This window comes from Salmo salar, chromosome ssa11, assembly GCF_905237065.1.
Source record: "Salmo salar chromosome ssa11, Ssal_v3.1, whole genome shotgun sequence".
NCBI classification, from domain to species: domain Eukaryota; kingdom Metazoa; phylum Chordata; class Actinopteri; order Salmoniformes; family Salmonidae; genus Salmo; species Salmo salar.
This window is the reverse complement of record NC_059452.1, coordinates 65,851,339-65,869,173: the sequence shown is the minus strand read 5'-3', so window position 1 is coordinate 65,869,173 and position 17,835 is coordinate 65,851,339. Positions and strand designations below refer to the sequence as shown.

The 17,835-nt window shown below is 44.2% G+C and overlaps 1 protein-coding gene across 1 annotated transcript; it reads right to left on the bottom strand.

The window, feature by feature from the left end:
- Positions 1-13,590: 13,590 nt before the first annotated feature.
- tmem174 (transmembrane protein 174) lies at positions 13,591-17,026 on the bottom strand. The gene is made up of 3 exons (XM_014128178.1): positions 17,011-17,026; positions 14,718-15,429; positions 13,591-13,711 (listed from the first exon to the last, which is right to left on the bottom strand). The coding sequence occupies exons 1-3, from the start codon at positions 17,024-17,026 to the stop codon at positions 13,591-13,593; spliced, it is 849 nt and encodes a 282-aa protein (XP_013983653.1).
- Positions 17,027-17,835: the final 809 nt, after the last annotated feature.

The following is a 17,835-nucleotide window of genomic DNA, read 5'->3' as shown; positions in this document are numbered from 1 at the left end:
GTGACGCGAACCTCCCAAACGAGCTAAATGCCTTTTATGCTCGCTTCGAGGCAAGCAACGCTGAAGCATGCATGAGAGCACCAGCTGTTCTGGATGCCTGTGTGATAACGCTCTTGGTAGCCGATGAGAGTAAGACCTTTAAACAGGTCAACATTCACAAAGCCGCGGGTACAGAGGGATAAACAGGATATGTACTCAAAGCATGTGCTGACAAACTGGCAAGTGTCTTCACTGACATTTTCAACTTCTCCCTGACTGAGTCTGTAATACCTACATGTTTCAAGCAGACCACCATAGTCCCTGTGCGCAAGAAAGTAAAGGTAACTTACCTAAATGATTACCGCCCCGTAGCACTCACGTCGGTAGCCATGAAGTGCTTTGAAAGGCTGGTCATGACTCACATCAACAGCATCCTCCCGGATACCCTTGACCAACTCCAATTCGCATACCGCCCCAACAGATCCACAGATGACACAATATCAATCACACTCCACACTGCCCTTTCCCACCTGGACAAAAGGAATACCTTTGTGAGAATGCTGTTCATTGACTACAGTTCAGCGTTCAACACCATACTGTCCACGAAGCTCATCACTAAGCTAAGGACCCTGAGACAAAACACCTCCCTCTGCAATTGATTCCTGGACTTCCTGACCGGCCGCCCCCAGGTGGTAACGGTAGGCAACAACACGTCTGCCACAATGATCCTCAACACTGGGGCCCCTCAGGGGTGTGTAGTTAGTCCCCTCCTGTATTCCCTGTTCACCCACGACTGCGTTGCCAAACCCGACTCCAACACCATCATTAAGTTTGCTGACGACACAAGTGTTAAAAAAAAATAATAATAATATGTTCCTCCAATCCGGCAACCAATCTGTAGGTAGGCCTGATCACCAACAATGATGAGACAGCCTATAGGGAGGTCAGGGAACTGGCAGTGTGGTGCCAGGACCACAACCTCTCCCTCAATGTGAGCAAGACAAAGGAGCTGATAGTGGACTACAGGAAAAGGCGGGCCAAACAGGCCCCCATTAACATTAACAGAGCTGTAGTGGAGCAGGTTGAGAGCTTCAAGTTCCTTGGTGTCCATATTACCAACAAACTATCATGGTCCAAACACACCAAGACAGTCATAAAGAGGGCACGACAAAACCTTTTCCCCTTCAGGAGACTGAAAAGATCTGGCATGGGTCCCCAGATCCTCAAAAAGTTCTACAGCTGCACCATCGAGAGCATCCTGACCGGTTGCATCACCGCCTGGTATGGCAACTGCTTCGGCATCTGACCATAAAGCGTTACAGAGGTTAGTGCGTACGGCCCAGTACATCACTGGGGTCAAGCTTCTTGCCATCCAGGACCTATATAATAGGCTGTGTCAGAGGAAAGCCCATAAAAGTGTCAGAGACTCCAGTCACCCTAGTCATAGACTGTTCTCTCTGCTACTGCACGACAAGCGGTACCGGAGCACCAAGTCTAGGACCAAAAGGCTCCTTAACAGCTTCTACTCCCAAGCCATAAGACTGCTGAACAATTAATCAAATGGCCACCGAACAATTACCTTGAACCCCCCCTCCATTTGTTTTGTACTTTGCTGCTACTCGCTGTTTATCACCTATGCACAGTCACTACCCCTGTATATAACCTCGTTATTGTGTTACTTTTAAATAATTTTTTACTTTAGTTAATTTGGTAAATATTTTCTTAACTCTTCTTGAACTGCATTGTTGGTTAAGGGCTTGTAAGTAAGCATTTCACGGTAAAGTTTACACTTGTTGTATTCGGAGCATGTGACAAATAAAGTTTGATTTGATGTGGGTGCTAACAAGCTAGCAAGCAAGCTAGTGGTACGTATCAACAGCCATTGTCAGCTATCTAGTAGGGGTTGGAAGCTATGCGGAGCTTCGTTTGGTCACTCGCGAGGATTTGATTGAAAAAATGTCAGCTTTCCCCAACTTTAGTCCTGCCCTGTTCAGCTCCCTCGCCCACACTAGCGTCGCGCAATGGTCCCCGCCCACTCTGCTTCTCTCACTTTCCTTCCATTGAATGCAGGGGCGCAACTTTCACTGGGGATGGGGGGGGACATGACCTCCCACCTCCACATTCTGAAATTGCATTTTTGGCCCCTCCAGTTGTATCATTGGAATGTGATACAAAACGAGGCAACAGTGTGCATTAGGACTGTGCGGATGCCTCCGAGCGGTCGGGTAGGCTGTGTGAAGTATTAATGCTACTGGATACCATAACTATAAAAACAAACAAATTATGTCCCCCCTACTTCTAAAACCAAAGTAGCACCCCTGATTGATTAATGCATTAACAAGGAAAGAAATTCCACAAATTTACTTTTAACAAGGCACACCTGTTAATTGAAATGCATTCCAGGTGACTACCTCATGAAGCTGGTTGAGAGAATGCCAAGAGTGTGCAAAGCTGTCATCAAGGCAAAGGGTGGCTACTTTGAAGAATCTCAAATCTATAATATATTTTTATTTGTTTAACTCTTTTTTGCTAACTATATGATTCCATATGTGTTATTTTATAGTTTTGATGTCTTCACTATTATTCAACAATGTAGAAAAATAAAAACCCTTGAGTGGGTGTGTCCAAACTTTTGACTGGTACTGTATATCCCTAGATGTTTCATGGTAAATGCAGAGACGGAAGAGGAAGGAAACAGACAACTAGCAGTTTTTTTTAGTTTTCAATGAAAGTCAATGAACTAAGTAGACTTGACCCAGCTGCTATTGCATTGGTGTCTATGGAAGACACAACCAGTTAAATGTCAACTGCCCCTTAAAACCAACTTCTCTGGTTGTAAACACCTATGTGTTATCGATATGAGTCAGAAACATTAATTATAGTGTCAAAATGTACTACAAAGTGTAAATAGAATCATTTTGGTCATAATGACAGTCTCGTCCAAAACTGTGTATTGTAAGTGAGCTTGTCACGACTTGGGTATGGATTTTACTTACATGCCCACTTTTGCCAACGATGCCCAATTGCCTAGAGACAACACTTTGTGGTCCGCCCCACCTGCCATATGGACATTTGTTGTCAAGTCTGCATATGGGTGCAATGATTTCGCTTGGCAAATATGAATGAAAATGGGCTTCCATAAAGTTGGTGCAAACTTTAATTGCGTTTTCAATATATTGCCGTATGGTCAGGAATGGATTATATCCGACACGCTTACTTCTGCTGCCCGTCAACTGTCAAACCACTGGTGTTGGGGGGGCTCCCGAGTGGCACAGCGGTACAAGGCACTACATCGCAGTGCTAGAGGTGTCACTACAAACCCTGGTTCGTTCCCGGTTTGTATCACAACCGGCCTGAATCAGGAGTCCCATTGGGTGGCGCACAATTGGGCTAGCGTCGTCCGGGTTGGTCGTCCGTCATATGGCAGGCAAAAACCTGAGAAGATTCTGTACAGGAAGTGGCCTGTCTGACAAGTTGTTGTTCATCTTGGCTCTTTTTATTGAAGACAGGATCTTTGCTGTAACGTGACACTTCCTACGGCTCCCATAGGCTCTCAGAGAAAAAGCTGAATGATATCGAGGCAGCCCCAGGCTGAAACACATTTACGCTTTTGGCAAGTGGCCGATCAGAGGACAATGGGCTTAGGCGCGTGCACGAGTCGACCCCGTGCTTTATTTTTTTTCCTCTTTTTACCTAAACGCAGATTCCCGGTCGGAATATTATCGCTTTTTTACGAGAAAAATTGCATAAAAATTGATTTTAAACAGCGGTTGACATGCTTCGAAGTACGGTAATGGAATATTTAGAATTTTTCTGTCACGAAATGCGCCGTGCTCGTCACCCTTCTTTACCCTTTCGGATAGTGTCTTGAACGCACGAACAAAACGCCGCTGTTTGGATATAACAATGGATTATTTGGGACCAAACCAACATTTGTTATTGAAGTAGAAGTCCTGGGAGTGCATTCTGACGAAGAACACCAAAGGTAATAACATTTTTCTTATAGTAAATCTGACTTTGGTGAGTGCTAAACTTGCTGGGTGTCTAAATAGCTAGCCCTGTGATGCCGGGCTATCTACTGAGAATATTGCAAAATGTGCTTTCACCGAAAAGCTATTTTAAAATCGGACATATCGAGTGCATAGAGGAGTTCTGTATCTATAATTATTAAAATAATTGTTATGCTTTTTGTGAACGTTTATCGTGAGTAATTTAGTACATTTTTAGTAAATTCACCGGAAGTTTGCGGGGGGTATGCTAGTTCTGAACGTCACATGCTAATGTAAAAAGCTGGTTTTTGATATAAATATGAACTTGATTGAACAAAACATGCATGTATTGTATAACATAATGTCCTAGGTGTGTCATCTGATGAAGATCATCAAAGGTTAGTGCTGCATTTAGCTGTCTTCTGGGTTTTTGTGACATTATATGCTAGCTTGAAAAATGGGTGTCTGATTATTTCTGGCTGGGTACTCTGCTGACATAATCTAATGTTTTGCTTTCGTTGTAAAGCCTTTTTGAAATCGGACAGTGTGGTTAGATTAACGAGAGTCTTGTCTTTAAAATTCTGTAAAATAGTCATATGTTTGAGAAATTGAAGTAATAGCATTTCTAAGGTATTTGAATAACGCGCCACAGGATTCCACTGGCTGTTACGTAGGTGGGACGATTTCTTCCCGCCGGCCCTAGAGAAGTTAATACAGGTAACGAGTGGAGGACAGAGGAGCCTCTTAAAGAAGAAGTTACAGGTCTGTGAGAGCCAGAAATCTTGCTTGTTTGTAGATGACCAAATACTTATTTTCCACCATAATTTGCAAATAAATTCATAAAAAATCCTACAATGTGATTTTCTGGATTTTCTTTCTAATTTTGTCAGTCATAGTTGACGTGTACCTATGATGAAAATTACAGGCATCTCTCATCTTTTTAAGTGGGAGAACTTGCACAATTGGTGGCTGACTAAATATTTTTTTGCCCCACTGTACAACATTATTTAATAATGATAGAAAGCCATGCTATGATACTACAGATGAAAGGGAAATGATAAGTAGCTAAATATATCAAGATTATGTGTAATGTGATGTAGTATGTCAGAGGAAGATGTGTGTAGCTCATGTTAGCTAGCTTCCTTGCTAACAACGGCTAACTGGAGCCCATTGACATTGTCAATACGGGGCAGGCAATTGGATACTAGCTTGCTAGCTAATCATAGGATGTAAGCAGTTTACTTTCAATAATGTTTAAACTCGAACTGGCTAGCTAACATTAGCTAGCTAGCCAACTCATTTCAACTTGGACAAAGATATGATAACTAACCCGGATTTGCAAGTTAGGTAGCTAGCTAGCATTCAGGGGCTTAGTCTGCTAACCCAAAACAACATCCCTGTTCTCATAAAAGTTGGTTGTGTATATTCTAGGACAAAAAGAAATGAAGGATGGTACTTAAATAAATGAAGGATGGTCTACCACAAATATACTGTCACACCCTGATCTGTTTCACCTGTCCTTGTGATTGTCTCCACCCCCTCCAGGTGTCGCTTATTTTCCCCGGTGTATTTATCCCTGTGTTTCCTGTCTCTCTGTGCCAGTTCGTCTTGTCAAGTCAACCAGCGTGTTTTTCCCGTGCGCCTGCTTTTTCTATTCTCTCTTTTGCTAGTCCTCCCGGTTTTGACCCTTGCCGGCCCTGACTCTGAACCCGCCTGCCTGACCATACTGCCTGCCCTGACCTCGAGCCTGCCTGCCACTCTGTACCTCCTGGACTTTGTTATGATCTTTTTGCCTGTCCACAACCATTCTCTTGCCTGCCCCTTGGATACTAATAAATATCATAGACTCAAACCATCTGCCTCCCGTGTCTGCATCTGGGTCTCGCCCTGTGCCCTTCTACTACGAACTGGCCATGACAGACCAAGCAGACTTGGACCAGCTCCGCCACCAGCTCCGCCACTCCTGCAGGGAGCCACTATTGGGGTGCATGTACTACTACTGGACCTTTTGGAAGGGCTTCGTTCCCTGACGGAACGCCATGACCAAGGGTTTAAGGCTATTATGGAGCAAATCAGGGAGTTATCTCATAGGCAGCCTGCCACCTCTGAGAACCCCCAACTACCCAGTAACCTTTTTTCTATTAGTCGTGAGTTTGTACAGCCTACCCCGGCTCCCCGAGAATCCCGCTTATCTCCTCCGGAGCGATATTCTGGGGATTCTGGAACCTGCCAGGGTTTTCTTTCTCAGTGCTCCCTTATTTTTGAGCTACAGCCATCTTTGTTCTCTTTGGACCGATTGAAGATAGTGTATATTATTACGCTAATGTCAGTTAGGGCGCTCTCCTGGGCTACGGCAGTTTGGGAGCAACAATCCGCCATTTTGTCGTCATCTAGAGGATTTTTTGGCAGAGGTGAGAAAGGTGTTAGATTCTCCGGTATCCGGGAGAGAGGCGGCCCGAAAACTACTGGAATTACGTCAAGACTTCCGTAGTGTGGTAGACTACGCTGTAGACTTTCGCACGTTGGCTACCGAGAGTGCCTGGAATCCGGAGTCCCTTTTTGATACCTTCCTTCCTTACCGGTTGACCTCGATTCCCTCATTGCTCTCACCATTAGGATTGATGGACATCTACGGGAACGCAGGAGTGAGAGGAGGTCTGACCTGGGTCACACTCGTTCATCCGCTATGGGTCGCTCACCTCTGAGGGATTCCGTAAGTCCCCGAAGACTGTTTTTCCGAGAGGATCTGAAGACATCCAAGCTCCCTCGAGAATCATCGACGACGGGTGAGTCAGATAAACGGGAACCTATGCAACTGGGAAGAGCTAGATTATCGCCTAGGGAACGTCCACATAGGCTAAGCTCCAACAGTTGTCTGTATTGTGGTGCTGCGGGGCATTTCATGGCTACCTGCCCTGTGAAGAGACCTAATTCATTAGGAGGTACAAGTACACTGGTGAGCCAGACTGGGAATCCTCAAATTCCTATTACCCGTACCCCTTTTTCTGTTATCCTGCTGTGGGGAGACCAGACAAAGTCTCTTCGGGTGCTCATACGCTCTGGGGCTGATGAGAGTTTCATGGACGCTACCCTGGTATCGGAACTAGGTATTCCCACTCAACTCCTCTTCTTTCCCATGGATGCCAGAGCACTGGACGAACGTTCCATTTGTAGAGTCACGCACAGCACAGTTCCCATTAATCTGCGGGTATCTGGTAATCACAGTGAGTCAATACAGCTTCTCCTCATTGAGTCTCCTCACATCCTTGTTGTTTTGGGATTTTCTTGGCTCCAGAAGCACATATTGACTGGAACATGTGTTCAATCCTGGGTTGGAGCCTGTTCTGCCATTCACACTGCCTAAAGGCGGCGCAGCCTTCCCTGGAACGTCTGCCTCCTGGGTTAAGTACGGCCTCGGATCTCTCTGCTGTTCCCGCAGAGTATCATGACCTCTGGGAGGTTTTCAGTAAGGCTCGTGCTACCTCCCTTCCTCCACATCGTCCTTACGATTGTGCTATTGACCTCTTCCCGGGCACCACACCACCTCGAGGCCGGCTATATTCTCTGTCAGGCCCTGAGACCAAGGCAATGGAGGAGTACATTGAGAACTCTCTGGCTGCTGGGAGCATTCTCCCTTCTGCCTCTCCTGCCGGCACAGGGTTCTTCTTTGTGGGAAAGAAGGACAAGACCCTGCGTCCATGTATTGATTACCGGGGCCTCAATGACATCACGATCAAGAATCGGTACCCGCTACCACTCCTCTCCTCGGCTTTCGAACCTCTCCAGGGGGAAACCATCTTTTCTAAACTGGACCTCCGGAATGCCTACCACCTTGTTCGGATACGCGAAGGAGACAAGTGGAAGATGGCTTTCAACACAGCAAGTGGACACAATGAGTACCTGGTCATGCCGTTTGGACTCACTAACGGTCCTGCTGTCTTCCAGGCCCTGGTCAACGATGTGCTCCGTGACATGTTGAATCGGTTTGTTTTTGTCTACCTTGATGACATCCTGGTTTTCTCCCGTTCTGCCCAGGAACACGTTCTCCATGTTCAACAAGTCCTTCAGTGCCTCCTGGAGAACCAGTTGTTTGTAAAGTGCGAGTTCCACTGCTCCACAATCTCTTTTCTGGGATACATCATCACTGAAGGGAATGTTCAGATGGAGGACCGGAAAAAAGTGAGAGTGGTGGTGGATCGGCCCCAACGCATGTCCAGGGTGCAACTACAACGGTTTCTGGGGTTTGCTCATTTTTACCGCCATTTCATTCGGGGCTACAGCAAGCTGGCGGCTCCCCACTCTGCACTCACCTCTCCCAAGGTACCATTCACATGGTCCCCAGCAGTGAATAAGGCTTTTGTGGATCTGAAGCAACGAGTCACCACCGCCCCATCCTCATCCATCCGGATCCGACCCGTCAGTTTGTGGTGGTTGACGCTTCCGAAGTGGGAGTAGGGGCCATCCTTTCCCAGCGATCCATCCAGGACCAAAAGCTTCATCCCTGTGCCTTCATGTCCCATTGTCTCACCTCGGCGGTGAGGAACTACTGGGGCCGTGCATTATCATGCTGAAACATGAGGTGATGGCGGTGGATGAATGGCACGACAATGGGCCTCAGGCTCTCGTCACGGTATCTCTATGCAATCAAATTGCCATCGATGAAATGCAATTGTGTTTGTTGTCCGTAGCTTATGCCTGCCCATACCATTCGTGAACTTTGCTGGCGCAGTGGTATAAGCAGCGCACTCCGGCTCTGAGCATCATGACTTCGTACCCAGTGCTGGGCAGTTGTTTACAAGCATTTCGCTACAATCCCAATAACATCTGCTAAACACGTGTATGTGACCAATAAAATTAAATTTGATGGGGCACTCTGTTCACAACGTTGACATCAGAAAACCACTCACCCACACGACGCCATACACGCTGTCTCCCAACACTCACCCACACGACGCCATACACGCTGTCTCCCATCTGCCCGGTACAGTTGAAACCGGGATTCATCCATGAAGAGCACATTTCTCCAACGTGCCAGTGGCATTTGCAAGTTGGTTATGACACCGAACTGCAGTCAGGTCAAGACCCTGGCAAGGACGACGAGCACGCAGATGAGCTTCCTGAGACGTGGGACAAACACTTTATGTTAGGTTTATATTTTTGTTCAGCATACCTATGGCTCTGGCAGCAAATAGAAAAACGTATCAGTAATGGCTATTATGTAGTTACAGTCCCTATATTAGCATATAAATTATTTCCAAACCAGAGAAAGACATTTTATTTAATTCACAGGGTAAGTACAAAACCTGGTGGAGTTGTTGTTCAGCAGCGTCGTGGGAACCCCCCTACCATATCAGAAGCTGTTTCAGAAGGCTGAGGCAGTGGCCATACACCAGTTCTGCTTCAGAGTAATGGAGGATACTTGAATCAGGTTGGTCACATTTGATCTGGTCAAAATACTATCTGTCCTTGAATTCACCTAACCACCATTGATAATGTAATCGGTGCTGTGTGTATATGTGTGTATTGTATGTTGTAAGGAGGTGACACCTCCATTGTGCCAATGGACTATTCCTGGGCTCGAGTGAGTAATGCCAACCAGTCAGTGCCATGCTTGCACATGTCCCTTGTGAATTAGTTGTCAATCAGGATCTCTGATTGGCTATGTTCAACTGTGTATTTAATGTTGGTTTCCATGACTGCATGGTGACAGTCTTTCTCTCTCTTCCTCCCTCTGTGATTTAGGAGCTGGGCCGGATATAGGAGCCGAATTTGGGCTCCTTCATGACCAGTATCTGTGATGAGAGGAGCCTGGAGATGATCTACACTGCCATGCCCATCAGTCATTGGCAAACACCTCAGAAGGGACAAATGGTAATATCTAATAAGACCGTACATCACAAGTGTTTAGTAATATCACCTTTTCAGTATTCTTCAAACATGTCAGGGAACTCCCGTCTTATACGGGACACCATACCGGAAGGTATAATATTTGCACATTGTTAAATTATCAGAACACTGCTTCTACAGTATTACATGGAACTGTTACACTCAAAAGTGATCAACACACTTTGTTTAGAATATCTACAGAAGTTCAGCAATTGCACTCTTCTCATATTACTCTGTAGGCCACTGACCGATTCAAAGCTTCCTCCTGGAGGAAGCTTTGAATTGGTCAGTAGCCTACAGAGTGGTATGAGAAGAGTGCCACCCTCCTGTATTTCACATCTACCTGTAGTTATTAAACTCTACCTGCTGGACCCATAGGTTGAGGCAAACTCTGTCATATACAGGATGGAGTGCCACCTGACTGCACCTGTCCATAACCTGTAATGCATTACATAGATGGAAGGGACTTAATCACTCACTGGAGATTTGAAGACAGAACCTCACCCAGAGAGCTGTGCATGTCAAAGTGTATGGTTAGACACCCAAACCCTTAGATTTGGCCAAATAGACAAATAGAATGCCGTTCTAGTTCTGGTTATACAGCTGAAGTTGTACGCTACACACAACGTATTTGTATTTGCTAGGTAAGTGTATGCATACTGTCTTCATAAGCACATCAATATGATATTTACAGTATACATTTTTTTTGTCTTTGTAACATGAACACACACATTGATTTCTTGTTGATAAATGTATCTATGGTCAAGCTGGGCGATGTTTGTGTAATGTCCACATGAAGCCTACACCAGTTGTAGGGATATTAGTACTTCTGGGATTTGACCCGGGAGAGATCAAACAGAGGACATAAGGAGAAACGAGACGAGACAAAACTAGCCAGTTATAGAATGTGTTAGGACAGCTGAGCTGATTCAAGACCGGACATTCAATTCACAGTTGATACAATTTTCACGGTAACGTGTATTTACATGATGTGATGAAACGGTGAAACTAAGTTGCAAGCTACATTCGTAGCAAGGTGTTGTAGAACAAATGTCTCATGAAACACATTATAGACACTGGCTCTTGCTATCTTGCCATAACTTATTTGAAAGATAAATATCAGCTAGATAGGACAACCAGCTACAGCTATCACCCAATTATGCTAGCTAGCTGCTTTCAGCTTGGCTAAACACAAGGTCTGTGCAGGCTTTAGCCTACACATAGAACTGAATTAGCTGGCCATCTTGACATGGCGAGTCAGTCAGGAGGGGAGTCAGTCAGGAGTCCTCAACTTCAAAACTTTCTTCTCTCCATAACAAAACTAGCTTACTGTAGCTTACCTCACTGTACTCACTACTGCCCTTGTTTGTTGTGATTGAATGGTAAAGACACACCCAAGAAACACCCACATCAAACCACACCCCCAAGACAACTCTTGTTTGCCTTCAGTCCTTTTTAGCATTTCTTATTGATGAAAAACAATGCCAAATCAGGAAGTGCAGTCACCCTTTAAAGGTGACAGGCTCCACAAAAACCATAACACCTAATACTAATGCTCATTTAGGCTTCATTAAAGAAGCCTGAACAACATTGTTGTCTATGACTACATTTTAGCTGTCATTTCTACATTTTGGTGAAGATGTCTGGCCATAGAATGCAAGAATGACATCATTTGAGGGGAAAATTAAAATAACAATGGCTTACTGCAAGGAAGACAAGCTACAGACATGGCTTTTATGAGTCATTGTCTGGATCATAAATTAAGCAAATGATACTGACATGATGTGAGAAGACACTTGTATATCTGGGACATTAACACTCATATGCAGATAATGAGATGAGATCTAACTAGTTAGCTAGCTATAGCCAGGCAGCGTGTTCCCAATCAATGTGATGAGGCTGCATTTCAAACAGCTAAGACTAGCTGGCTAAATGTTTTAGTTGACTTGTTGGATAACACAACACATGTATAATGAATGTTAGCTAGCTAACTACCTAGCAAATAAACTTATCAGAAATATCCTAAGATGCAAACTCTAGCTAGCTACACTGGCTGCAGCCATTAAATAATTCAGCTACTTCTGATCAAATGTCACCATATACACTGAGTGTCCTAATATTGAGTTGCACCCCCTTTTGCCCTCAGAACAGCCTCAATTAGTCAGGGCATGGACTCTAGAATGTGTCCAAAGTGTTCCACAGGGATGCTGGCCCATGCTTCCCAAAGTTGTGTCAAGTTGGCTGGATGTCCTTTGGGTGGTGTACCTTAAATATTTTGTCTTTCCCATTCACCCTCTGAATTGACACACATATACAATCCATGTCTCAATTGTCTCAAGGCTTAAAAATCTTTCATTAACCTGTCTCCCCCTTCATCTACACGGATTGAAGTGGATTAAACTGGTGACATCAATAAGGGATCAAGCTTTCACCTGGATTCAACTGGTCAGTCTATGTTATGGAAAGAGTAGGTGTTCCTAATGTTTTGTACACTCAGTGCATAGCTAGCTAGACCCTTTCTGACAATTTTACTGTGAACACAAGGCTAGCTAGTTGAATAGCTGGCTAGCCAACATTACCTAGCTTAAGTGAGGCTTAGCTAGCCAATAATATCCCTGGTCATTAAAAGCATTTTCTCAATCACAAATACTCTTACCACTTTGAGCAGTCTATAAATAAAGATCACTGTAGACAGTAGTTGTTTCAAGTGAATTATTATAGTTAGCTAGAAGGAGAACAGCGTCTTGTCTTCTCATTCTGCAGCATAAATCCAACCCACCACCGACTGTCACAGCGCAGCACAAGTGAAAAATGAAAACTACTTTAAAATCCCGGCACCCGATTATTTCCTGAATGGAATACCTGGATCAAATGTAAAACTTAGAATAGAGTTTTGGTTGAGTTCTCAACAGTACAATATTGAGCATGTGAGCTCAGAGATATGTGAAATAGTGTACTAAAATCAGATAACGTTTGAACCTTTTCAAATGATGGAATTTTCACAATGCCCTCATGACACCGTTTCCAAGCACTCCAAAGGAGCTTGTTGACAGGCAGAGATGCTTCTTTTAAAACAGGGAAATCTTTGCCTGACACCTTTTATGTAGACCAGAACTGACCCTTTCTTCAATGGTAAACAGTCTGAGTGAACTATCTTTGTTTATCCACCAGCTTTGGTAAAAGCACAGAGTTTTTAAACCCAGAGGCCCTACATTGCGAGACTTCCAGGAACGCTTGCGAAGTAGACTTGGCAGACCAAAACGGGATTTGGGGTTTGAGAAGTCAATGTGAGAAGTGAAAACATCTTCCTAAGTTATTCATATTCTCTAAATCTAACAACCTAGATTCAAGCCAATATCTTAAGTAAATGTTATTACTCCAACCTTGTGAAAGTGACAACCTGATACCCTTTCATTTTCATCAAAAACAACTATATATTGAAGGGTGCCTTTGATTTGACAGCCTGCACATGCGCAGTTCGGGGCGTTACACCCAATGACGTGTGTCTGTGCATTAGCTTAGCTAGCCAACTTCGCCATGACATTGCCTACAAGCATCATAAGGGATTTCTATTGGAAAAGCAGTTTCTACATATCTTCAAACTAAACCATCATTGATAAAAGCGCCCCGAGGAACTCCAAATAAGCAGCAGGTCAGTTTATGGGGAAAACCATTTCCGTTGTTGTTTTACAGTAGTAGTAGTAGGAGGCATCAGGTTGATGCCTCCTACTAGCTGTCAGACAGTTAGAGAGGTGTAGATGGTTCTGTATGCTGGGGGAGGTGAACGAGGCTCAGTAGAACTGTTATCTGCTTCAGATCCTTTTCCATCATCTGGGTGCTCGGTCCACACTGTTAGCCTGTTAAAGAAAATAGGTAATAGAAAACATGAAAGAATTATAGGAAATAGTTTGGGTTTGCTTCACATTTGCTTTTAATGTGTAGCAAACCCAATTTTCAATTTCTGGGCTAATAAAGGAAACTTGACTTGATATTATGCAGGGTGAGTGTTAGACCATACATAGCTAATTAAGAAATAAGGCCAGAGGGGTGTGGTATATGGCCAATATACCGCGACTAAGTGGCTGTTAGTACGCACCACGCAATGCAGAGTGCCTGGATTGGCCATATAACACAAACCCCTGAGGTGCCTTATTGCTGTTATAAAGTAGTTACCAACGTAATTAGAGCAGTAAACAAGTAATTTTGCATCATACCAATGGTATATTGTCTGATATACCACGGCTTTCAGCAAATCAATATCCAGGACTCAAACTACCCGGTTTATAATAACACATTCACTATAGAGTAATGGGATCCATGGGGCTGCCCCTATTGGCTGAAGTTCATTGCTACAGGATCCCATCCTCAAGGGACACCATAGTAAAGAGAGAACAGATGAAAGTCAATTGGTTCACACTTGGTTGACAATTTTGTGACAACCAAACTAGCCTCTCAGTCGTCTTCCAATGCCAACAGACCATGGCTAATTAACTATTCCGCTTTAAATTGTTTCCCTCAGACCTATTGTGACGAACATGGTGTTAAACAGTAGCGATCCAAATTGCTCTCTATCATCCCTAACAAACATTAACTTGTTAGCCATGTATTACCATCCACCTGAGTACCTGTTGCTGTCTTGTAGGTTGAGAGTTATACTATGACAGACAAACCCTCCAAACAACGTGCTTGATTGCGCTTTCCTGGTGCAATGGAACCAATGGAATAGTCTCATACGTGCCAACAAACCCCGCTCAACTGGCACTTTAGACATTCTCAATCAAACGCTCAAAGTATTGAAACGAAAACAAATACTATTTGAACCCAGGTCTCACCTGGTCTATACATTCATTCATATGTTCCTACCTGCTATGTCTGCCATCTTGTCTGCAGTCTGACCCGTTGTTTGGAGGGCTTTTGTTGTCTCCTATAAACGCTGGGTTACCCAATGGGCACACGGTGAAGTATTGAGGTGGCAAGGTTCTGGGAACCCCATTGGCTGAGCCACCATTGGGCTGAAACCCATTGGATGGATTCACTTCCTGTGTAACAAATTCATATGGAGCTTGGATATACTGCACTACCGAGGCTCTGTAAAACATTATTGGCTGATTGATCCCGTTGAACACAATTGATTGGCAGGACCCTGGGATCGCCAGTGACTCGGAAAACTCTTCGTCATGGTCCTTCGACTTACACACCTGGCAGGAGAGCATCCTGAACATACAGACGCTGATGAGGATGAAGGTGCCTCCTACAGACAGCAGGATGGGGTCGAGCAGCTGGGTCCAGTCGAAGCTGCGGCTGACGTCGTACTTAAGCCAGCCCATGACTATGAACGTCATGCCCACCAGATCCAGGAATATCCCAGAGAACAGGAAGGTGGCTACCCTCTTTTCCCCGTCTGAGACCGACACGTGGCTGTCTAACTGGCTCAAAGGAGGGATGGATCCGATAGAGCTAGGTACCACCTTCAGAGAGAGATCGTCAAAGGTGCCGGTAACATTAGCGGCAGTTACTGCCGTGTCTCCTCTGCCGGTGTTGTCGGCTGAGACCGAGGCTGCTGGCCCGTCATGCCCTTCCAGAAGTGGCGAACTCCAGTCCAGTCTGTCACCTCACTAAGGAGTGCTCTGGTTGCTCCTGTGTTTTGTGCTTTTAGTTGGAGCCATGCCTCCTGTCACTGTGGGTATTGATAAACTGTCTGAATTTCAACATTTCCACCACTAGCCCCCAGCTTGCCCCTACCCCATAGTCACTCCTGCAGATATGAAACGATCAGATGGAAATTTCCATCAAGCCTATCAGAAGGCAAGGTGATGACAATTAATATACACAGGGCTTTTGTTTCTCAAGGGTTTGTTTTCCCACATGGTGGTTGGTTCCTGTGTCCGTTCACATGTTTAAGCCCTCAGAACCGTGTCAGGTGAGGATGGACATGTGCAGAGCAGACAGAAAGGGTGCCTCCTGACCATTCATGACTCAACATTTTCATATTGTAAAGATTTTTTTCACTGTGCATAGTACCGGCCTATTTGGGCAGATTCAGTGATCTGAATTAATTACTAATTACTCCTAATCACACAGGATTTGTTACACCCGGCCAAACAATAATAACAACATGCAGATACAGTAGGCTATATTGGAGCTTCATGACGCTTGATCACAACTTGTTTACTTTAAGTTCATGACCTCACATAGCTGCTGCTGTGCTTGTTGTGGAAGTTGATGTCTTAACCACACAGTTCATCTATTCGGACTACAACTCATATTTCATTGACAGAGATAAACGCAAACCCAATCAACAGGTTTGGTATCAATATTTGAGTCAGTTGTTACACATCTCATTACCCAAAGGAGAACTACAACGCATGGAGAGTTCGAGAGACGAGAGATGTGTTTGAACACACAGGAGTGTTCGAGGTCTAACCCAGCTAGCACATAACATTCTGAGAACCATATATTTATTAGAGCTTGGTAAGCCCGTTCTTGTCCTATGGTTATTTTGCATACAACCTTCCCACAACTTTCTGGGAATGGTGCAAGACAGTTGCTTGGCTATGAAACATTCTCAGGACATTTAAGGAACTTGGCAAAAAAAAAACAATTTTCTTGGTATTTCATTACTTTAACAAAACGTTTCCTAAAAGTTTAAACATGGTTACATTGAATTTCAATTTGGTAATGTTCTAGGAACGTTCTCCAACTGGTTTGACATTGGGCATGTTCTCAAATAGTTCAGAGAACGTTAAGAACCAATGTTCTTCTGTGGGAATTTCAGTACTTCAGTATAACGTTTCCTACAGCTTTCCTTGTGGTTCTATTTAAAGTCGTGTTCTCAAATTGTTCTGAGAACATAAAGAATACATTCCATAAAAGCCAATGGAAAGCCTTAGTAATATTCAGAGAACGTTCTAAGAATGTTATTTAAAAACATATACACTACCGTTCAAAAGTTTGGGGTCACTTAGAAATCCTTGTTTTTGAAAGAAAAGCACATTTTTTGTCCATTAAAATTATGTTTTCATGTCCAGATGTTGTCCTGTCCTGTTTCATGTCTGTTTATTCATTAAATGTTCACTCCCTGTACTTGATTCTCGTCTCCAACCGTCTGTCCTCACAACTTCTGTTCTCAGAATGTCTGTTAAACGTTCTGTTTTACCGGTCAGGAAACGCATGGCTTCGTTCTCACAACCAATGTGAAACCAAAAACATAAGTTCCCACAACTTCCAAGGAATCAAGTGTGCTAGCTGGGAAGACAGAGGAGGGGAGAGAAAGAGAGGGAGGGAGAAGAAGTAGAAGAAGAAAGGGAGGTGCCTTCCTGCACGCACAGACCATGGAACACGAGCTGCAATCCACCTTGTCAAATATAATTTCACATGATCGCATCTCCAATCGCACTGTTATACATAACTTATCACCATCAGCCCCATATTGCAATTGTTGAACAATCAGTGTAGCATGGTAAGTGCAGGGGATTTAAAAGCACAGGCATCACGCAAGACATGTCATCGGGAAGTGGGTAACAAGCTGAGCGTTGGGTAAAAACCAGCGCAACACGCAGTCTGCCTGCTACAGCAAAATAGCAGCCTAACTTGTAAGATACAGAAAGTCTCCTAACCACTTAACCCAAGGCGATTTCTTAGGCACTCAGTAACACATTAGATGACTTGGTTGCTAAGTTAGGCTCAATTTAGTCCCCAACGCACGCACGCACGCACGCACACACACACACACACCGTTGTTCTGGTAGATCAAGTCAGAGGCACACTTTCACCCCTTCAATAGATTTGAACAACACATTTATTCCATTAGGGATATCTTGCGACTGAAAAAACATTCCAGAAAATAGCCCATTCACTTGAGGTAAAATACATGTGATGTCTTATTTCAGGCTTCCCCAAAAAATTACCAAGAAAAAAAGACTCTCTGTTTCATAAATGTCATAAATTTTTGTATGATTTATTTCTCACCGGAGAAAGCATC